A 23,431-nucleotide genomic window follows, 5' to 3' on the forward strand; every position below is an offset into this window, starting at 1 on the left:
ACTAGATATAAGTACAAAAGAATTTGTACTTAATTTTGTAGGTACAACTTTATGTACGTAAAGATATTTAAAAACAGAAATCCATAGTTTAAATTTAGTTTGTTATTATTTTTAGCAATGTTCCGCGAAAACAAATAAAATATTTAAAAACCTTAGCCTTACCATAACATTATGTAATAGAGGTACGTCATTGTGGTATTAACCATATCAATCAAGAATGTTATTCAAAGCACAAAAAAAAACTGATAGAGGTGAACACGTAAATAGTCTGATAGGAGGTAAACCAAACGCAAAAACATAACAGATAGATCCTATAGATAACCTTATATCCAAATTATAGTATAATCAAATCATTATTTGTTAGAAACAATAAAAACTTACAATCGTGTAGAGTGCGTAGACAGACGTATAAGAAACCATATTATTATTAAGAGCTTGATTTCCTTATTGCTGAATGCTGATGCGCCGTTATTTGCGAAAGGGTCTGAAATTATTGTCAGTATCTAATAATTCCTTTAGGTACTTATTTTTAACGAAGTGAAGCGAAATGTTTATAATTTAAATTAAGTAATTACTTACATTTAAGTTAATAAACGAGGTTAAGTTTGTATTGGTCTAAGTATAGCACAGAAATGGATATTGTTCTGTGGTCTATAGGCACTTTGAAAGTTTTAAGGTTAATTAAGTGAACCAAGTAAAGTCAATAATAAAAATAGGTAAAAAATTACATGTCTGTTTAGCTGTCTCTGATACGGAAACGGCTAAATGGAGTCGAAGGGAATGAATGCACACGGGGTCCGTAGCTTTGTATTAAAATGTAGAGTTCCTGCAAACTTTTAGCGGACAGGCATGGTAAGATCGTAAGTAACTATCCTATTGTCACCATTTTTCCAGTTTCATCAACTTCTATTGAAGTTAATGCTCGAATTAGTATCACGTATCCTCTCTCTCTCTCTCTCTCTCGTTTTTAATACTAATGAAAGAAATTAACATTTTAACAAGCCATTAAGGCCATCCCTTTTATTTAGCAAATATCCTACAAAAGAGAAGAAGACAGATAGACGGACAGACAGACATCGAAGCCTAAGTAAAAGAGTCCCGTTTGTGTACGGAATCCTAAAAATGGGATTCTATTACTGAGACTTCGATGTCTGTCCGTCTGTCCATCCGTCTGTCTTTCTCTAGGCTGTATCTCAAGAACCGCTACAGCTAAACTTCTAAAAATTTCACAGATTGTGTATATCTGTTGCCGCTATAACAACAAGTACTACAACAAAATAAAATGATTATTTAAGGGGGTTGTTGTTTTTTTGGCCTTTTTTGCTCGATATTAATAATGGGAACCGGTAGGCACGTTGATATTTTCGTAAAGGCCTTTATTATGTTTACTTCAATAATTAGGTAATAATAATAATAAAAAATAATTTAACAACATACAAAAACATAATTTTAGGTCTAATTTTGTTCTATATGGGTACGGAACCCTCCATGCCCGACTCACACTTGGCCGACTATTTTGTTAATAATATGCTTACATGTTTTGTCAATAGTAGTGATTTATTTGGACAGAAATATCGCATTGATTTGCTCACAACTCACAAGGATTTGGTGATCATTTACTATATTTGGTGATCATTTACTATATTTGGTGGTCATTTACTATATTTGGTGATCATTTACTATATTTGGTGTTCGATTACAATTTGAAGTGTTGTCATGACTAAAATAGGTGGTAGTATTGCAATGTTAGACTTCATTTTTTTGGTGTTAATTATCTTTTTTTGGTAAACAAGTTTAGGGTATCAGTGCATTTTTTGTGGTCATTATATTTGTTCCCGTTTAAAATTGACCTAAAAAAATCAAACGTGGACTTTATGAAATTGTCTATCTGTTGTATTCCAAATAAAAGTAATTTTTAAATACAAGGGAAATGCTGAAAATATGATTGAATTTAAAAAAATGGATTACTTTGGAAGCTGATATCGTCAGTATAATAAACAAAAATAGAAAATGAATAATGTGGACAGTAATTTTCACATAATGATAGCTAAAAAACGGTAAATTACGGCATCTTCTTGGGGGTCGAGCGCCTTAACCCTAACAGACGTTGGTGAATTTGGCTCTAAAGTCTAAAGGGAAGTTAATTATTAATTATTATTGTTTTAGTTCCGCTACGCGCCGCGCTTCGCTCACGACGTGGTGTCGGCCGGCATCGAGCTCGGGTTCCCGCCCACCAGCGACCTCAACGGGGAGACCTCCACCGGCTTCACCATCGCACAGACTTTCAATGAGTAAGTTATACATACCACAACAAATTAGTCAATAAGTATAGAAATATACAATGTGTCCCAACACCGGTGTCCGATCCTTTAATGTCATGATGGGCATATTTTACTGACAAATTGGCTTTCAAATAATTTTTTTCTCCAACTTTAATTTTTTTTTCTCTGGCACAGTTGGATGCACTACTACTAGGATGCACAGTTTGGGTTTAGGCCAAAGCTGTCCACAGAATGTGCAATTCTGTCTCTTAAACATATCATCAAGTATTATACCAGCAGAAAAACATGTGTGTATGGTGCTTTTCTGGACCTGTCGAAGGCGTTTGATCTGGTTTGCTATGATGTCCTCTGGTCTAAAATGTCCAAGTGTGGTGTTCCATCTGACACAGTTAAACTATTTAAATACTGGTACGGGCATCAGACAAACTAGGTCAGGTGGCTTGGACACTTGTCCGATGAATATACGTTGGACTGTGGACTGAGACAGGGTGGGTTGTCCTCGCCAACGCTCTTCAATCTCTATGTGAATGAATTGATTGATGAACTTAGCAATACACAGGTCGGATGCTCCCTTGACGGCCATATTGTCAATAGCATTAGCTACGCAGACGATATATGGTGTTGCTGAGTCCATCAATCTCGGCTCTAAGGAGATTGATTGGTGTGTGCGAGAGATACGCATTGTTACATGGCCTCGTCTACAACGTTAAGAAAAGCCAGCTGGTTATATTTAAAACTAAAGGTTGTAACTTAGACTCGGTGCCAACTGTAACTCTGAATGGAGGGGCTCTTACTAGGGTGTCGTCTTTCAAGTATCTTGGCCATATGGTGACTGAGGACTTGAAAGACGACTGTGACATTGAAAGGGAACGGAGGGCGATGGCAGTCCGATGCAACATGTTGGCCCGCAGATTTGCACGATGTAGTAAAGAAGTTAAATTAACTCTCTTCAGAGCTTTTTGTCAATCTATGTATACGTGCAATCTGTGGGTTGACTACACGCAGCGGGCTTACAACGCTCTCCGAGTCCAATATAATAATGCACTAAGAGTGATGTTGGGGCTTCCGCGATTCTGCAGCGCGTCAAATATGTTTGCTCAAACTCACACTGATGGCTTTCAAGCCGTCATAAGAAAGCGAGTAGCTTCTTTGATGAGCAGAGTTCGCGCAAGCACCAACACTATTCTTAGGGTGATAAGCGACAAAGTAGAGTGTCCAATCATGCGTCATTGGGTGCATATTCATGTTTACGTGCCCAGTGCTGCTGGTAGGCCACGTAGATATTTTAACTAATAATATAATTCCTGAGTACTAACATAGTTTGTAATAAAATAATTATTGTATTTACTAACAGCTTATGGACTCCGGTCTGAAATAAACATTTTTATTTTTTATTTTATTTATTTATTTATAGAAATGTACATCATATATTTTTTTTAGAATTATCATACTTTAGAAGTTAGGGGGGGGGGGACACACATAAAAATTTTTAGAAAAAAATGATATTACAAACATCAATATCATTTTTGAAGACCTATCCATAGATACCACACACGCATAGGTAAGATGAAAAAACATTTTTTTGTTAGTTGTACCCCTAAATTTTTTAATAATTTTTCCATTTTTGTATCAAAATCTTAATGCGGTTCACAGACTACATCTACTTACCAAGTTTCAATAGTATAGTATAGCTATAGCATCTACTTACCAAGTTTCAATATTATAGTTTCGGAGAAAAGTGGCTGTGACATACGGACGGACAGACAGACAGACATGACGAATCTATAAGGGTTCCATTTTTTGCCATTTGGCTACGGAACCCTAAAAATACTTCATAAGAAAATCGTTATAACTTCTAAACTATCTGACTTGGAGCATAGAAGTAAAGGAATTTATTCAAGATGAAAATCTCCTCTATCTTTTTAAAATAAAAAAGAACGAGTTTAATGCGCTAGATTTTTCACAAAATTTTCAATGTTTAATTCCACGAAACTTATAACATATTGCCTGTGTAAGCGTATTCCATAAGTTTAGGCTTTAGCTATCAAATGAGACCTTTATCATGTATATATTAGGATATTTAAATACATGAGAAGTATTGGTCAAATAAGTATGAAAGCCCGGGAAAAGTTAACATAGCTGCCATTATACAAATACAACAAAGAGAGAAAAAATTTAAGGGCCAATTTGTCGATAAATATGTCATAGATCATGACATTAAAGGATCGGACACCGGTGTTCGGACACATTGTATATAGACGACGAAGATTACGCGTAGGATGCCAACAAGATTGTAATCGGTGATCTGCAGTTTACTAAGACTCTTCAGAGGCCGTCCATTTTTCGCGTGTTTTTTTAGCATTTTTTAAACGGGGAGGCCCTTAGTGATACGTAGTGAGGTTTAATTGACTACTTACTACACCCCTGTATTATTTTCGTGATTTCTATCAAACCCCTTTCTAGCCTGACGTGATTAATGGCCAACCCTTAAGGAGAGAGAAAAGAATTTGCCTCAGTGAGCATGAGCTCTATTTTGCAAGAGCTCATTTTTTACGGTAAATTACCTTGGCCCTTTAAATGATACTGCAGGACAAATTGATACGACTATCAAACCCCTTTCACCTCATAGAGAGCATTGAGCAACACATCGACAAAATAATCTTTTTACAGTGGTGGATCCAGATACAGCACAGCTCGTGGGTTCCTCCGGCCGGCGTCCAAACGACAAAACCTGCACGTGCTGCTGAACGCCCATGTCTCCAGGGTGGTGATAGACCCCGCCAGCAAGAGAGTCACTGGGGTGGAATACATCAAGAACGGGATTAAGAGTGTTGTGGGGGTTAAGAAAGAGGTAGGTACAGAGTTAATTCCAATTTGCTAATCTATGGTTTTAATTTCAAATACGTAAAAAATGGTCCACTAAAGGCGGAGTAGTCGTTGAACATAAGCACAAAAAATATCTACAGTCGAACATAGAGCCTTTTCTGAATGTGGACAATGTTAACAGTGGCGGCCTTACTCATTGCGAGGCCCCAGGTGTAAGGTCTTGCGAGACCCTTAGTCTTACGAAAAAATACCTTGCGAGGCCCCTGCAAGAGCGAGGCCCCGGGCGATTGCCCTGTTCGCCACGGGACAATGACAACCAAATAGATCGAAGGCGTGAATTATACATTTTTGTTAATAAGGAAAAAACTGACTAATGACTGAAAGCTTCGTAGCTGAAAACTAAACAAAAATTCATTTTTTCAGGCTATCCTATCAGCGGGTACGCTAAACTCGCCACAAATCCTGCTCCTCTCCGGGATAGGCCCCAAGGAAACCCTGGACAGGTTCAACATTCCAGTGATCAAAGACCTACCTGGGGTGGGTCAGAACCTACAGAACCACGTGGGAGTGGGTCTGGAGTTCATCCTGAACAAGGAGCCTGATGTACCGGAACTATCGTGGCAGAGCGCTATGGACTACATGCTCAATAGAAACGGACCGATGTCTGGCACTGGTCTCTCACAGGTAAGAAGAACACTTCTTAGACTATAATAATAATTTATAGGCATCTGCCTATAAATTATTATTAAAGTCTAAGAAGTTTTAGAAGAAGGCTTAGGACTGTGTAATTTGGTCAAGCTATGTCAAATCAAGTCGAGATCACAATAACATAACGAAACCAAATACCTAATATAGGTCCGCCAACCGCCTGCAAATCAGTTTCTCGGATGTTTTGCTGACGGAATTCGTCTTATCTAAGTGCCTGTCTAGAAGAGGCGTTTTACGCGCGAAGTCCATACGCGCGTTTCAATTTCTATTGCATCCGGATACCGCGAATAACGCGCATTTTTACGCTACAAACATGGTTCGAAGTTATCACGCTCCAATCAAATTATACGTCCATTCGCAACGGACTCGCGCGTAGTGGACGCTGCAATGGCACGAGCCAAGTATCTCGAGTCTCGACTCGCTCGCGCGTTTTATGGGCGAGTCGAGAGTCCCGCTCATTGCAAGCATTTTACGCCGGAGCTATGTAGCTCTAGTATCTAGGGTACGCCGTACGCGCGTAAAACGCCTCATCTGGACAGGCTCTAAGGGACTGCAGGATTCTAAAGTACCATCGCAGAGAATAAATCTCTCGCGTTTCCATAGATATGCGACATCAATAAACTCTATACAAGGGACACATAGAAAGCCTAAAGTAGTTATTAATATCACTTTGTATATTACTCATACTAGCTGTTTGACCGAGCTTTGCTCGGTATTCAATAAAAAACGAATAAAATGACATTTTCTAAAAATAATACCTAGCTAGATCGATTTATCGGCCCCAAAACCCTCTATATACTAAATTTCATGAAAATCGTTGGAGCCGATTCCGAGATTCCAATTATATATATCTTATATCTGTAAACAAGCAATTCTTGTATATATGTATATATATAATTGGAATCTCGGAATCGGCTCCAACAATTTTCATGAAATTTAGTATATAGGGGGTTTCGGGGGCGATAAATCGATCTAGCTAGGAATCATTTTTAGAAAATGTCATTTTATTCGTGTTTTATCGAATACCGAGCAAAGCTCGGTCAAATAACTAGTATATAATATATATATACAAGAATTGCTCGTTTAAAGATATAAGATAATATTATTTTTTAATCGCGTATCCAGTTGACCGGCAAGGTGAACTCGCGGCTGGCGCCGGCGGGCGGGCGGTCGCCGGACATACAGATGTACTTCAGCGGCTACAACGCCGGCTGCGGCGACGGCAACTTCGGCACCAACTTCGAAGACAAGAGGACTGTGTCGTAAGTACAGAGGCTTTAATTTTATTGAATAAATGATTTGACTGATTGATTTTCCGGGAGCATTATGAATTCGCTCACCTTTTGGCCTTTATAAGCCAAGATGCGTCCTAGAGATGGATAGTGAAGACAGAACCTACCCACTTAAAACTAGGCGGAACTCCATTTTACGCCCTGGGCGGGACGTGAAATCTGACATTGCTCAGCGCGGCGATCGTGTCGGATCTTAGGGCTCTTAAGATCCGACACGATCGCCCACATATGACCCTAACTTGACTACATACTTTAACCTAGATCTCAAAATCTGTAAGGTCTAGAAAACTGATTTTTTGACACAAGTAACTTCAGTTCATAAAGACGAAAACACGATTACTCAAAAAATGCTCGATAGTTTCTTTTTTACAAAAAACCTTGTTTTAGACACATTTTTGCTTGGATCTTCGAAGTTTGCTGTCTTTTCTTTAATATTTTTTAATATCTAAAAAGGTATTGATAAAATATTTGCTCAAAACACTTTTTTCATAATCATTATAGTTCGTCTTTTATTCAAGTAAAACTAACTCGGCGATGATTCCGCGCCGTCCTTTTCATCTGGCATATGAAAGACGGGCGTGAGTGTGAAGAGTGAAGGACGATGTTTGATTTTTAGAGTCAGGTGAGCTCTTAAAAACACATTCCTTGCAATTATATACAATACATACGCTGACTAAAATCATTACACTTAGTTTTGGCTTTCCCTTAGTTATATCTGTAGTGTATTGATAAAAAAAAAGTCAGACACACCCTCTAGCTGTAGTAGTGGGGTTGTTGATATAGGTATAAAGGGATGTCGCTCGACATTCCCTTCTTATATCAGCTACGAGTCCGAGTGGTAGTGTTGAGTGATATAACAGTGTTTAATTTACTCTCCCTACGAGATTGTACAAATTGTACAATATCCGTTGCAAATTCACAATCAGCGTACACATCCACGTCACTCTAAAAACATCCGTTTGTTGCAGTATATCAGTGGTGGCGCTGCAGCCCCGCAGCCGGGGCTACCTGACGCTGCAGTCGGGCGACCCGCTGACGCCGCCGCTGATGCAGCCCAACTACTTCCTCGACGAACACGAGGTGGAGGTGCTGGTCGACGGCGCCAGGATCGCTTACAGGCTGGCCAATACCACGGTATGGTACAGCTACCGGAGATTTACTCACTTTTAGAGATTTTTACGTGCCGTTTTATGGGTGCAAACGAGCAAACGGGTCACCAGATGGAAAGCAACTACCGTTGCCCATGGACACTCGCAACATTAGATGAGCTGCAGGTGCGTTGCCGGCCTTTTACGGCTGTTTAACGTACCTACGATAATTTTTGGCCGCTACCATTTTAGGGGAACATAACATAATATATAATGTTGTTCTGCATTGTACCAAGTATACAGGTGTAACAAAACTAAGTGATAATACTTTAGGTTGTGTATTAGGTTATGTATTTCTCGTAGACATAGCTGGGCACCGTTAATCAAATAGTTAACTTCGCTAATCCGTTAAAAAAAATGTCAGCTTCGTTAAACGTTAAAGCGTTACATTTCGGACAAATTAACGCAAGTTAACGTTAATCGTTAATCCGTTAATATGTAATATGGCATTGTTGTAACTTATATCATTGCGTTAGTGTACACACAAAACCTGTTGGTTTAAGGGTTTTGAAATTAAAATGTTAGGGACAAAACAAAATACTTCTATAATTATTGTATTCCATCTAACTAAATTATACTGCACTCTTCTTTATCAACATGCAAATGATTTATAATAACAATAAGCACCGGCGCTGAGTAATGAAATGATAAAACGAAACAAATCTCTTCTCACTCGCACGCTGCTGAAAATGTATCTAGTATTGTTTTTGTTTCACTCGCTGCTGCATGCCGTGCCGCGGCGCCGCACTGCCCGCCCGCCCGGTACTTGTCATTTTTAATATGCTAACTGTCTGAACCTGTTTTCGCGCCGCGCCGCGGTGCCGTGCGGTGAATAGAAGCCATTGGATTAACGATTAACGGACTTCTGCATATTAACGGAAGTTAACGAGTCCGTTAATATTTTTAAAAGTTAATATAAAAGTTAATCCGTTAATCAAAATTTTAACTTCGTTAATTAACGATTAACGGATTAACGAGTTAATGCCCAGCTATGCTTGTAGACAGTAGCAGCGCTGAATGACCAACTTTTTTTTCACTTTTGTATGGCTAAGCAGCGCGCCCCAGCGTCAAGAGTTTCACCATACAAATGTGAAAAAAAAAACGAGAGACACGTACACACCCTAAAGTATTATCACTTAGTTTTGTGACACCCTGTACCATGATCACTCCGCAGTTTTCACGACATCACTCTTCAACATTTTGGTTTTAGCGAATTCTCGATAGGTTCTTTTCGCGGGGGTAGTACCGGTGGTAGAACCAAGACCGTTCTAAAAATATAATTGATGAATCTATTCCAAAATCAAAGTGTTATAATATTTATTAATTTATAATATTTTGCGCAGATAATGCGCGAGAAGTACGGCATGGAGCCGATACCGGGGTACGCCAGCAAGTGTCCGGGCGGCGGGCCCAACCCGACCGACGACTACTTCCGGTGCCTGGCCAAGCTCGAGACCGCGCCGGAGAACCACCAGGTCGGCACGTGCAAGATGGGCGCTAAGGACGACGTCATGGCCGTTGTGGACTCGCAGCTCAGGGTGTATGGTGTTGAAGGTAATTAGCGCTAGATGAAAAACAATCCCATGTTAAGATTGATGGAGTTTGTAAAATATACTTAGAACTAGCTGTTTCCCGCGACTTCGTCCGCGTGGACTTCAGTTTATAGCGCGCGATGTCAACAAAATTGGTGTCAAAAGCTTTTATAAAAAAACCCTGGTACCCCTTAAATCAATACAGCTGTGTAGTGTGCACACAATAAGTACTTTATTTTTTATATTAATATATTTTATGCCAAATTTCAAAGCATATTTAGCCCCCCAATTACACAACTTTACCCATAAACTATTTATCATTGATAGGTTTAGCCCCAATTTCACCAACGTCTGTTAGTGTTAACAGCTTGTTAAAATGTCCTGTCTTCTCTTTCATTCATATGAAAAACGAAACAGCTAACGTGATACTAATTCGATCATTAACTTTAACAGTCGTTGGTGAAATTTGGTCTTAAGGTTACGTCACTGCCTGCACAGATAAAGTATTGAGTTATTTAATACCGTAGAATAGATATAACAATCGAAAAAAATCGAGACTTAAATGTAAGATGATACCACCTCTTATAGAAAGACTTTTGAGCAAGCGTCAGCGCGATGTAGAAGACGCACGGCGCCATCTATTATGAATTTTTCGAACAAATTTACGACCCTTACAACCCTTTTTTCCAGTAAAAAAGTAGCCTATGTCCTTTCTCAGGCTTTAGACTATCTGTATACAAAATTTCATTACAATCGGTTCGGTAGTTTTGGCGTTTGGCGTGAAAGCGAGACTGACAGACAGACAGAGATACTTTCGCATTTATAATATTAGTATAGATTATGTGCACACTGCACAGCTGTTTTTGGGTATTTTGATTAATTAAGGGCCGCGCTACACCGGAATGGCAGCGGCGAGGCGAGCACTTTCAGCGATGCCATTCCGGTGTAGCGCGGCCCTAAGAGGGGTACCACTTACCAGGGTTTTAAAAAGTTTTTAAATTTGACACAAATTTTGTTGACACCGCGCGCTATAAACTAAAGTCCACGCGGACGAAGTCGCGGGCAACAGCTAGTATATATATATAATATTATTATAATATTATTAAACATCATATTCTAACGTATTAAAAACTATAAACAAAAACATACTAACTAATAAGTATGATTAGTTCTATGTTACAATAAAGTAAAAAATAAAACGCCATCTGTTGAATCGTATTAGAACTAAAATGTTCATTCCATCGATATATTTCTGGATTTTTTATAATATTATACATAAAATATGTTTAAGATTTTTGAAATTTTATTTTAATACACATCCAAGACCCAGGAAAATTGAAAACTTTTTGTTCCGCCTGCGGGACTCGAACCCAGGACCCCCGGGATGAGCGCTGGCCACGCGCAATGCGAATTCATTTTCATCGAAATTTTCATGGAAATAAGATATTTTCCCACATCAAAATGTAGCCTATGTCCTTTCTCAGACTCTAGAATAACTGTATACAAAATTTCATTGCAATCGGTTCAGTAGTTTTGGCGTGAAAGCAAGACAGACAGACAGACAGACAGACAGAGATACTTTCGCATTTATAATATTAGTATAGTATGGATTATAATATTATTAAACATCATATTCTAACGTATTAAAAACTATAAACAAAAACATACTAACTAATAAGTATGATTAGTTCTATGTTACAGTAAAGTAAAAAATAAAACGCCATCTGTTGAATCGTATTAGAACTAAAATGTTCATTCCATTGATATATTTCTGGATTTTTTATAATATTATACATAAAATATGTTTAAGATTTTTGAAATTTTATTTTAATACACATCCAAGACCCAGGAAAATTGAAAACTTTTTGTTCCGCCTGCGGGACTCGAACCCAGGACCCCCGGGGTGAGCGCTGGCCACGCGCAATGCGAATTCATTTTCAGCGAAATTTTCATGGAAATAAGATATTTTCCCACATCAAAATGTAGCCTATGTCCTTTCTCAGACTCTAGAATAACTGTATACAAAATTTCATTGCAATCGGTTCAGTAGTTTTGGCGTGAAAGCAAGACAGACAGACAGACAGACAGACAGACAGACAGACAGACAGACAGAGATACTTTCGCATTTATAATATTAGTATGGATTAGTAGTTAGAAACATGGTTCGAGATTTTGCTTGAAGCTAATTCGTTTAAGAGGACCATAGGGGTCCTCTGGAACATGTCATAAAATTTGACTGCGTGACCTTCTGCGTGGCTAATTGCAACCGTTAGGTTTAAGCCGTCTATTGTAATTGAAGGTTGATCAGTCACATATCTAATCTCATCTCATCATCTAAAACCGTAGTCTGCCCTATTGGAGCTCAAACTAAGGGTAAACTATCTTAAAATGCTGATCAAATCACCACCACAATAACACCACCATCAGACATCATTCTAGTTACTAGTACCTGATTTCAAAAATAGGATTTAGGTAGTGCCCGACCGAAGCTTCGGCTTCGGCTTCGGCCAAAAAAAACACCTTCATCGAAACCTTCGGCTTCGGCCTAACACCCGGCCGAAGCCGAAGCTTTGCCGAAGGTCCGAGCAACCGTTATATCAAAAATACAATAAACAAACACTAACTTCTAAATAAATCATTTAATTAATCATTTATTAAGAAGTGAGTATTTGTTTTTTTTATTTATTAGTTTTGCTCTAGTCGAGTAAAACAAAGACTGATTGATTGGTCTAATTATTGTTATTTGTGAAATAATAAAGAAATTCTTATTTTTTTACAATAGTTCAGTCAATAAAGTAGTTGTAGAATGCGTGAGCGGGGAACCTAAGAGATTTCTGCTGGAACCTATTCAGCGTACTTAGGGACAAAACTTACTAAAAGTCCAGAAGTCGAGCTGGAGTGAGGGGAGAGTAACAAAAGTCTCGATTTTTGGTTTTTGGCTAATAATTAAAAAAACGATGCGTTGTAGCAAAAAACATTCTACGATGAAAAAAAAACTTACTTATTAAATTCTCTATAATTTTGATTCTATACACTTTTTCCTAATTCTCATCCGTTTTTGAACCACACATTTGAGTCATTCCTTAAACTTAATTAATTATTTGTGGTCCAAAATTTATTACTTGTAAATTGTAATAAATAAATCAGGAAATCACAAACTTTTATTACCATCTCTAAATCAACTTCTCTATGAGACAGTCAATATATGTATTATCATTTATAGGTTAACCTTCAATATTGTGAAATTTTGAAATACTTAATTAATAATTGTAGCTTGTAGACATATTGAACATAACTGTATTTTAAAAAGATAAAACCGACTTCAAAATTATACGTAAGTAATTGAGAATTAAAACTTAGTATCTCCAAAACTGCTGAACCGATTTTGATGACACTTGCACTATTCCCTAAGTTGAACAATACCTTTTTTTTTCGTTGGGGGAATGCTTTTACGCATCCTCAGGGCCTGGGGAGGACCACCGAGGTATGTGTGACTCCCCGGGGCGGACGGAAGACGCACCCGGGACTACCCACTAAAACCCCAACGGTGTTCCTGCTCCTGAAGGTGGGACTAAGGTAAACGCGTGATACTCGACCGCAGCCCCACCACCTCTGCCTCACCGGAGGCTCAACTCGTGGATACACCATTCCATATTACTCCGCGACGATGCACTGGAACACCTAGTGCATCGTGGCCTACCCGGGACTCGATGTCATGGGCGTCGGCAACCCCATACCGATGCCCCGAGCTTCCCTGCTAAGGCGGGATGTCGCGACCATGTCTGGCCCTTGGTCTCCGCCTCGGCCTTCTCCGAGGATCGAGCGCCTCCGCCTCTCGCCTGCGCTCCGCCTCCTCTTTCGACGACATTACCACTTCGGCGAATGTCTCGACTGCCCTCCAAGAGTGGTGGCTGTCCAGCATCGCACGAACGATGGCTGGCAGTGTGATGTCGGGTCCAATAGCGACCTGTAAGGCCGCTCTTTGTCTGATCCAAGCGGGACAGACGAGCAACGTGTGCTGCGCCGTATCCCGGTCGTCACTACAGTGATGGCAAGCAGTGTTTTGCTCGCGTCTGGTCATGTCGCACAGATACTGACCGAAGCAGCCATGCCCGGTCAGTACCTGTGTGAGACGGTACGACAACGCACCACTGTCTCTGTCCACCCATTCCCTCAGTACGGGATGCATTGCATTTAGCAGCTCGACGCTGACTAGGGACTCATTCAGACGACCGAGCCAAAGGTCTAAATCTCGGTCCCGTGCAAGTTGAACAATACCTAGTACAACAAAAAAGAATTACTGAAATCGAAATGGTAGTTCCAGAGATATGCGAACACAAACATAAAAACATACATACATACACTTGTAATTTGGCACATTTGTTCAGACGCTCATACAGATTACAGACTAACATACTTATACGAAAATTGGGCAGTTCTGGAAATATTACATACACACGCATCGAATTGATAACCTCTTTTTTTAAGTCGTTTAAACATTAATTACCTACTGAGAGTCGAGCGATTAAGATTATAAATCTTCGGCTTCGGCTTCAGCCGAAGGTTGTAGCGATTGCTGATTAATCAACTTCGGCTTCGGCCAAAAATAGACCTTCGGTCGGACACTAGATTTAGGCAACATCATGGAAATCAATACCATTAGCAGGCATCGTCACCATAGAAATGGTTTCTTTCTACGAAAGAATAGACAAAGTGACAGATTGACAAAGGAAATCTGTTAGTATGTCCATTCTTTTCCGTTTCTAATGTTGTTATGCTAAGCCTGCAGGCAATTTCTTAAACCTTGTTCCAGGTCTACGCGTGGTGGACGCGTCTATAATGCCGACGCTGCCGTCGGGCAACACGGCCGCGCCCTGCGTCATGATCGGCGAGCGCGGCGCCGAATTCATCATGACCAGGCACCAGCTGTTCAAGAACAAGTTCGGCGCCGACAAACCCACCGCTACGGATGACAGGTAAGCTACCTGTATTAACATTTGTGTAACTTATATTCAAGTAAAACTAACAACATTAGTTATAAGTACAAGGCGTAACAAAGTGATAATACTAGCGTGTGTATGTGTTCCTACTTCCTTACATATGAAGTTTACTGTTTATGTAGCTGCAGGCTGCAGCGCTGAAAAAGTCACTTTTAATTTCTATGTTTCTATGATGTCGCGGCCGCATATGCGTAGTGCTTCGCTCTAAAACCGATACTATTGGACGATCTGCGTATATCGTCCAATAGTATCGTCTCATAGCACGAAGCTTCGGACGATAGAATTGCAACAACGCCAAAACTTTACCCATAGGAAATTAAAAAAAATATATGCACTACTACTTTCACAGTAACAACACCCCAAAGTATTATAACTTTGTTTTGTTAAACCCTGTATAATATGTTACGAAATTATACAGTCTTTTCAACGTAGCTTTTAACAAATGCATATTATAGCGATTAGTGTGATTCACATAGCTGGGCACCGTTAATCAAATAGTTAACTTCGTTAATCGTTAATCCTTAAAAAAATGTTAGCTTCGTTAAACATTAAAGCGTAACATTGCGGACGAATTAATGCAAGTTAACGTTAATCGTTAATCCGTTAATATTATGTGTAAATAATAAATATGGCCTTGTTGTAACTTATATCATTGCGTTAGTGTACATACAAAACCTGTTGGTTTAAGGTTTTGGAAGTTAACAGGTTAGGGATAAAACAAAATACTTTTATAATTATTGTATTCTAGGTAGAAATTAGAATACAATAATTATTATAGAAGTATTTTGTTATTATAAATCATTTGCATGTTGATAAAGAAGAGTGCAGTATAATTTAGTTACCTAACTAAATTATACTGCACTCTTATTTATCAACATGCAAATGATTTATAATACCAATAAACAAATCAATCTCTCTATAAGCACCGGCGCTGAGTCATGAAATGATAAAACGAAACAAATCTGTTCTCACTCGCATGCGCCTGAAAATGTATATCTAGTATTGTTTTTGTTTCGTCTGAACCTGTTTTCGCGCCGCGCCGCGGTGCCGTGCGGTAAATAGTAGGCATTGGATTAACGATTAACGGATTTCTGCATATTAACGGAAGTTAACCGGACCGTTCATATTTTTAAAAGTTAACTTAAAAGTTAATCCGTTAATCAAAATGTTAACTTCGTTAATTAACGATTAACGGATTAACGAGTTAATGCCCAGCTATGGTGATTCATTGGATTATTATAATTAGTCATTATTATGGAAGTTATTATGTTATTATTTCTTCTCATAGTACCTAATTGTCTTATCTTAATCATTCTTATGTAAAGAACTTGTTTATTCCAGTAAAAAATACGGCGAGCACGACAGCAACTGGGCCCAGTGGGACAAGAACTGGAACGACAACAAGGGCGACGGCCAGCAGTGGGACAGGAACGAGCACGACAACTGGGACAGGCACCCCTACTACCACGGCACCTGGCACACGAAGAACCAGGTCAAATACCAGCCCTCCAGATAATCGATAAAATATATTAAGGTGATCGCACATTTGTCATCACGCACGCGCCGAACAAGCCGTATTTTAGAATTCGTTGTATGATGTGAAACCTCGCACATTCGTCCACACCGTACGCGCCGCATTTCGTGTACTATGCGGTGCGTTCGACGCGTACGGTGCGAACAAATGTGCGATCAGATATTACGTTACTCGGGGAGATTAGGTAAAGTATATTCCACACGAGCTCCGATGAATAGGGAGCTGCGGAAAACTAATATAGAAAAATGTTTTACATTCCCTTGCAAAAAATATTTTAATATGGTCCCATTGATTTGATCCCAGTGGTCACGAATTAAATTAATCTAATGATACATCTCAAATTAATATTTCCAAAAACTCTTTTAACTCTGAAGTCAACAGCTGCGAGTCAATGAAATAGAGGTTTAAATAGTTAAATACATAATATGCAGTAGGTACACTCAAAAACATAGTACTCTTGTTCTGTTGCATTTAGGAAATATTATTAGCTCGTCTGTCAAGCGCCCACCATGGGCGTCTTACTCTAAGGCCGGTATAAATAGTCAGTACTCAAGATGCATCTCGGTCTCAAGACGCGGTTGAGTCTCTGTGATTGGTTGGCTGTCAAAATTTGGACCAATCATAGAGCCGAAGTTGAGCACTGACTATTTATACCGGCCTAAAACTATTCACAAGTATTTTCGAAAATGGTTTGACAGTTCGTGACAGATGAAAGGATATGACCTCTACAATTTATACTTTTTTAATTTTGTTATTATTTTTATCTCTGGTTTATAATCGTAGTCGGTAAAAGGACAAAATATAGCACTGTTTCTACTAACCTACATGTATAGAAAGAGATAAGAGTTATAGAAACGTCAGACTGACTGAGATTATAAATCGCACGATAAGACTAGACTAGAGCTTTTCAAACTGTTCTGTTATGAATGTGAAAGTGGCATAAAGTAAAGGCGTCTTAACTTTTTAAATAAAGTTTGGAAAGCCCTGGATTAGATTACTGTACCATAATCTTATGTTAAGTAAATTAATTTAAGTAATGTGATGTTTGGAAGTGTAGTTTATAAATATTTTGAAATTTGTACAAAATATAAATTGAAATACAAATTAATATTCTTTTTTATGTTTCATTCCTAATGATATTAATAAAACACATGAAATTAATTTCAAATATAAGTAGCAATTCTTTAATATTAGATATGGCTAAAAAATTATTATTATTCATTATTACCGTTTCATTATTAAGGCAAGTATCATTCTTATCTCATTTAGGCGTATATTTGGGTGTTAATAATAAATACTTAGGAAATTTAATAATAATAATTCATTATAATTCTAGTCTATAAATGATCTATTTCTTTCCTTTCTTCTTGCCTTTTACGGGTATCGGTTCTGGCTCCGATTCAGACCTGTAACACGAAAAATAGTGTAGGAAAAAACGTTGAATATACGTCGTTACCAAAAATATTATGCTTGTTGTAATAAAAACTAGGCCTTTACATCCGTAATGGATGATTTATACAGTATTTTTCAGAGCGAAGTAATCACTCCTCAAATACTGTAGTGCAAGATTTTTAAATGTCCGTATGGTTGCCCAAGCGCATACGGCATCCTCGCATCATAGTCGGCCTAGTCCAGAGGAAAGAACTAGTCAATACATCTGGGACCAGCTATGTGCGGGTTCCCTCACGATATTTTCCTTCACCGTACGAGCGTCCGTATTATGTACTGGAGATCAGAAAATGTCTCATAGGTACACGCCTCCACCCGGGTTCGAACCTGCACCCTCTAAGAAATGCGAACCAAAGGTCTACCCATAATAGGCCACGGACGCTCTTTGTTGTAATAGCGGCAACAGAAATTATATATCGACCCCTCTGGGTAGAAACGTCGTAAAAGCCAAATAGCCATTTTACAGTACGGCCAAAAAACAAAAATCGTAATTTTGTTTCACGCATATTTTTTTATTCTTTGAAGTTATAATAAACCACTATAGCCCATTAATCTTAGATTTTCGGGTAGTTTACTATATAGAAACTCAAAATATTCTACATTCAATAGTTTCAGTGATCGCATGGCTTTTACTACAAAAAATCTAGTTGTAAATGGCTTTTACAACATTTTTTTTGCCTCACGACTATAACCATTTATTCATTTGGTTGTATAAGACTTAAAACAACGTTTTATTGAAGGTATTTTTTCAATTAAAAGACAAGTGTAATAATAAGAAAGTGTAATTAGTGTATTAAATGCGACAAACATTAGTGACGAATATCAAATTATTTTATAGTTTTTCATTATTTTGATGTATATTTGTACTTTTCCGACAAACTTTAATAAAATTATCAAAATAATCGGCCAAATATAAGTCGGACTCGCGCACGAAGGGTCCTGTACCGTTATAGAGCAAAAATTGTGTTTTTTTTGTATGAGAGCCCCCCTTCAATATTTATTTTATTCAAAAATAATTATTAATTATTAAATTACACATATAAATAAGGCCTTTGTGAAAATTTCAAGTGCCTACCTGTGGCCATTATTGATATCGAGCAAAAAAGGCCAAAAAAAATCACGTTTGTTGTATGAGAGCCCTTCTTTAATATTAATTTTATTTTGTTTTTAGTATTTTTCGTTATAGTGGCAACAGATATACACAATCTGTGAAAATTTCAGAAGTCTAGCTAGAGCGGTTCTTAAGATAAAGCCTGGAGACAGACAGGCGACCAGATAGCGAAGTCTTAGTAAAAGGGTCCCGTTCTTACCCTTTGGGTACGGAACCCTAAAAACATGAAAGTTAATAAAGATATATTTGGAAATAACAGGATATTGTATACAAACTTACCAACAAAAAATAAACAACATACGTAATTTGTTATTCAGTCAACTCACTCATCACTGCAGTAACATTATCAATATATTAAGATCAACACAATCTCTTAACTATGCCGAAATAGTAAGCATTTAACAATAATAACATTATCTTAATAAAATCAGTTCTTTGTAATATATTCGTAACTAGCTGTCCCGGTGAACTTCGTGTCACTTTAAAACCATGCCTGGACTTCGAGGATTATTTTAAGACTAAAATCAACCCAATCCGTTCAGCCGTTTTCGAGTTTTAGCGCGACTAACACATTTGGAAATCCATTTTTATATATAAGAAGATATCTACGGTATAAATCTTTTTGAGGAAAACTGCTCAGGTATATTTTGCTCAACTTGATATTATACGAAACAATCTTATCAAACCGACAGTATATTATAAGTTTATGTATCAAACATTAGAGATATTTTCATCTTTGGAATAATAGTGAATGGCACATTATAATTGTGTTAATTTTATTTTAATAATGTTACTGCAGTGACGAGTGAGTTGACTGAATAACAAATTACGTAATATTATGTCATTTATTTTTGTTGTTAAGTTTGTATACAATTGCCGGTTATTTCCAAAGGCGTATTTAATAACTTTCATGTTTTTTTTTAGTTTTACCATCTAAGATTGTTTAATGTGTAAGTTGAGAAAATGTATTAAGGAAGTTTTCCACCAAAAGACTTATTACCAAGAGTAACAATACGAAGAACTGATTTCCTAAAGCTATTATTGTTAAATACTTACCTAGTTTTGCATTATTTAGAGGTAAAGTTTATTTTATTTCGATAATTTTATTAAAGTTTATCGGAAAAGTACAATTTTACGTTAAAATAATGAAAAACTATACAACCAAATGAATAAATGGTTATAATCGCGAAGCAAAAAAAATGTTGTAAAAGCCATTCACAACTTGATATTTTGTAGTAAAAGCCATGCGATCTCTGAAACTATTGAATGTAGAATATTTTGAGTTTCTATTTAATAAACTATCCAAAAATCTAAGCTAACTGAGCTATAGTGGTTTATTATAACTTCAAAGAATAAAAAAAATGGTTGAAGTTGAGAAAATGTTGTAAAGGCCATATTTCATATTTGTTGGTGACGTGTATTTTACTACAAAATGATTGATAGTATTATCTTCAAGTATTGTATATATTATGTAGTATTAACCACGAAATCAAAAATTTGTCACTTACTACACACATTTCAAAAATTAATTGAAAAAAATGCGCATTACAACATTTTCAAAGAAGAAAGCTGAGTTTATAATGAGTTGAAAAATGCTGTAAAAGACATATTTTTGCGAAATTGAACATTTCGAATATACAGATCGATAGAGCTCGCGATTCTGAGTAAGAAACCGTTAAAAACTCATTTTAGCCAAAATGGCTTTTACGACGTTTCTACCCAGAGGGGTCGATATAGTAGCCCAAGCAAAGAGCGACTTGCGATTGTATCGCTACAAAAAGTCGTGCTAGGGTCCTAAATATTATGTGTTCGCTGTATATGATTTATGTCTGTCAGTCTGGTGACAGGCAGACAGCTAAGGGGCCGTTTTACCACTTCCTGATATGTTTCAGATAGGCTATCCACAACTTATCCGACAGGTACTCTATCTGTCAGATAAGTTGTGGATAGCCTATCCGACACCTATCAGGAAGTGGTGTAACAGACCCTGTCTATTTAAACTGTTGGTCACTTACAATTCACTTTCCTCAGGAGACTCAGGCACAGTAACATTTGCTTTGGAGTTGTGTTTACTCGTGTTATTCAGTTCAGTAGAGTCGTCTAAAGCTTCTTGGACCTAAAACATAAATAAAAATCTCTTTAGTGAGTCAGTAGTACCTGGGTACAAGTTGCATTTGATTCCTCAGCAAATGTTTTGACTTCCACAGTAACTTGACTAATGCCCAGTTTCTAGGGTGTAATAACATGACTTTATCTACTTACCAGCGCTTCTGATTGGCTGATGACCAAACCCTAGACGGCAATTCAACATTATATGCACTGCGTGCTATAATGCATGCATGATCGTTTATTGATGCGAATGACATGCAAACCACGTGCTGTACATTGATTGACAATTTCTTTAATTTTTGGTCCTGCAATATGTCCACGCATAATCGTATCGCGATCGGCATGTCATGCAACAATTAATATTGTCACGTAAATGCATGTAATGCTGAATGACCGTCTAGGGAGTGCATTAACCAATCAACAATGCTTTTGAATCGATAGTAGGTTTTAACAGCGCGTCAAAAAACTGGGCATTAGTAGCCGGTAGGTCATCAGTTAAACTATACTTACGAAGTCATTGTCATAGACGATGGTGTGCAGCTCAGTGTCGTCAGCAGACTGCGACGTGTCGGCGAGCTCCAGACTCGACCGCGACCTTGAAGAACGAGTCACGCGCCGCGACGCTTCCACTGTCAACGTGAATAGGATTTTAAATATAAAGTATTAATTTGATTATTACATCGAAATTGAAAGATATTAGTTGTACCTTCATAAACTACGTATAGAATTCAGACAAAAATGCTAGGAATTCAACGTGTGGTTCAGAGGTAAGAAGAAACTACTTCAGAGTTCTGCTTATACCAAAATTGCCAAATTATAATAAACTTGTTGATGCAGCTCTCAACTTTGTTGCGCAAGATTTTTTTCCCAGGACTTAAAGTCAAACATCAATGGAAGCGTGAACACTGAACAGGCCTTACTCCCGAAACTGATATCGATTTCGATTTTCGATTTCAACGGTTTTTGACGCTTTAGACATCTAAAATAGCGCTATTTTAGATGTCTAAAGTGTCAGTTTCGGGAGTAAGGCACCTGGTTAAAAGACAGACAGACCAGTGACCACACTTGAGAACATATCAAGAGATTAAAATTAATACCTCTCTTTTGAACTTTCTTCTGTTTATTCTTGGCGATGACAGGAGAGTTGGAGTCAGAGTTGGAGCTGGTCTTCCCGCCGTGCGTCGTCCGTCTCACAGTTACATTAGATACATCCATTTCGTCTAGCGGCAAGAACTTTTCTAATTCGGGTTTTTTCGATTTTGCGGTTGTTGCTTTGGCTGAAAAATATACTTGATTTAATTCAGAAAATTCATATTGTTTTGTGAAATGGAGACTACCAATGTTGTAATTTTTTGTAAGTACAACATCAATCCATTTTATACGCTGTACTTTCCGTTTTTAATCTGTGAACAATGGTGTGGGTTATGTGTTTACCACTTCTATTATGTAATAATTGTAGTAACTAAGTTCTAACATGTAACTGTTTATTGTTCCTAATAAAGAAAATAAAATAAAATAAAAGATCAATATCAAAACTCCCAGACCAAAAATAAACATAAATATAAGTGTTAATACTTTATAGTTTATTGTATCATAAAAAAGAAACTGCAACATAAATGCAAAGTGTTAATCTATACTAATATTATAAAGCGGAAGAGTTTGTTAGTTTGTTTGTTTGTTTGAACGCGCTAATCTCAGGAACTACTGGTCCGATTTGAAAAATTCTTTCAGTGTTAGATAGCCCATTTATTGAGGAAGGCTATAGGCTATATTTTATCACGCTAATTCTAATAGGAGCGAAGAAATAGAGGAAAGTGTGGAAAAAACGGGAGGAAATAATTTGAAAGAGCTTATTTAAACGCGCTAATCTCTGGAACTACTGGTCCGATTTGAAAAATTCTTTCAGTATTAGCCTGTTTATCGAGGAAGGCTATAGGCTATATTTTATCACGCTAAAACTAATGGGAGCGAAAAAATAGAGAAAAGTGTGGAAAAAACGGGAGAAAATATTTGAAATGGCTTATCTCACGAACTACTGGAGCAATTTTTCTGATATTTGGCACAGGTAAGAATTAGACCACGTGAAGGATCATAGGCTATTTTTCGTGAATTTATCTGTGAAATATCTAATTTACGCGGGCGAAGCTGCGCGGAACGTTATATTTCGCGTGGTCACGATATCACGCGTAAACGGCTGGACCCATTTTGTTGAAATTCGGTATAAAGATACTTTGAATCCCGAAAAAGAACATAGGATACATTTTGTCCCGAAAAAAATTACTGTTTACTGCACAATATACGAATTTTTATGGAATTTAGTATGGCAATACTTTCAGTCTCGGGAAAGGACAAGGGATACTTTTTATTCCGGAATATATACGGTTCCCGCACCATAAACTTTTATGATTCTCGCCTAAACTATTTAATCTATTTTCATTTT

The 23,431-nt window shown here is 37.6% G+C and overlaps 2 protein-coding genes across 4 annotated transcripts in view; one reads left to right on the top strand and one right to left on the bottom strand.

The window, feature by feature from the left end:
* Positions 1-16,849, top strand: part of LOC121727631 (glucose dehydrogenase [FAD, quinone]-like) — a 34,268-nt gene extending 17,419 nt beyond the window's left edge. For both annotated transcript variants that reach the window (XM_042115564.1, XM_042115565.1), the window contains exons 6-13: positions 2,167-2,291; positions 4,953-5,133; positions 5,532-5,792; positions 6,942-7,078; positions 8,077-8,242; positions 9,600-9,810; positions 14,602-14,764; positions 16,130-16,849. In XM_042115564.1, the coding sequence (XP_041971498.1) occupies positions 2,167-2,291; positions 4,953-5,133; positions 5,532-5,792; positions 6,942-7,078; positions 8,077-8,242; positions 9,600-9,810; positions 14,602-14,764; positions 16,130-16,304 (1,419 nt within the window). In that variant the 3' untranslated portion in view covers positions 16,305-16,849. The remainder of the gene's footprint in view (positions 1-2,166; positions 2,292-4,952; positions 5,134-5,531; positions 5,793-6,941; positions 7,079-8,076; positions 8,243-9,599; positions 9,811-14,601; positions 14,765-16,129) is intronic.
* Positions 16,850-17,618: 769 nt separating this feature from the next.
* Positions 17,619-23,431, bottom strand: part of LOC121727902 (condensin complex subunit 3) — a 32,431-nt gene continuing 26,618 nt past the window's right edge. For both annotated transcript variants that reach the window (XM_042115948.1, XM_042115947.1), the window contains exons 26-29: positions 22,089-22,268; positions 21,502-21,620; positions 20,898-20,998; positions 17,619-17,728 (exon numbers count right to left, since the gene is read on the bottom strand). In XM_042115948.1, coding sequence (XP_041971882.1) covers positions 17,671-17,728; positions 20,898-20,998; positions 21,502-21,620; positions 22,089-22,268 — 458 coding nt within the window. In that variant the 3' untranslated portion in view covers positions 17,619-17,670. The remainder of the gene's footprint in view (positions 17,729-20,897; positions 20,999-21,501; positions 21,621-22,088; positions 22,269-23,431) is intronic.

The sequence above is a fragment of the Aricia agestis genome, chromosome 6 (assembly GCF_905147365.1).
Source record: "Aricia agestis chromosome 6, ilAriAges1.1, whole genome shotgun sequence".
In the NCBI taxonomy this organism is placed as follows: Eukaryota; Metazoa; Arthropoda; class Insecta; order Lepidoptera; family Lycaenidae; genus Aricia; species Aricia agestis.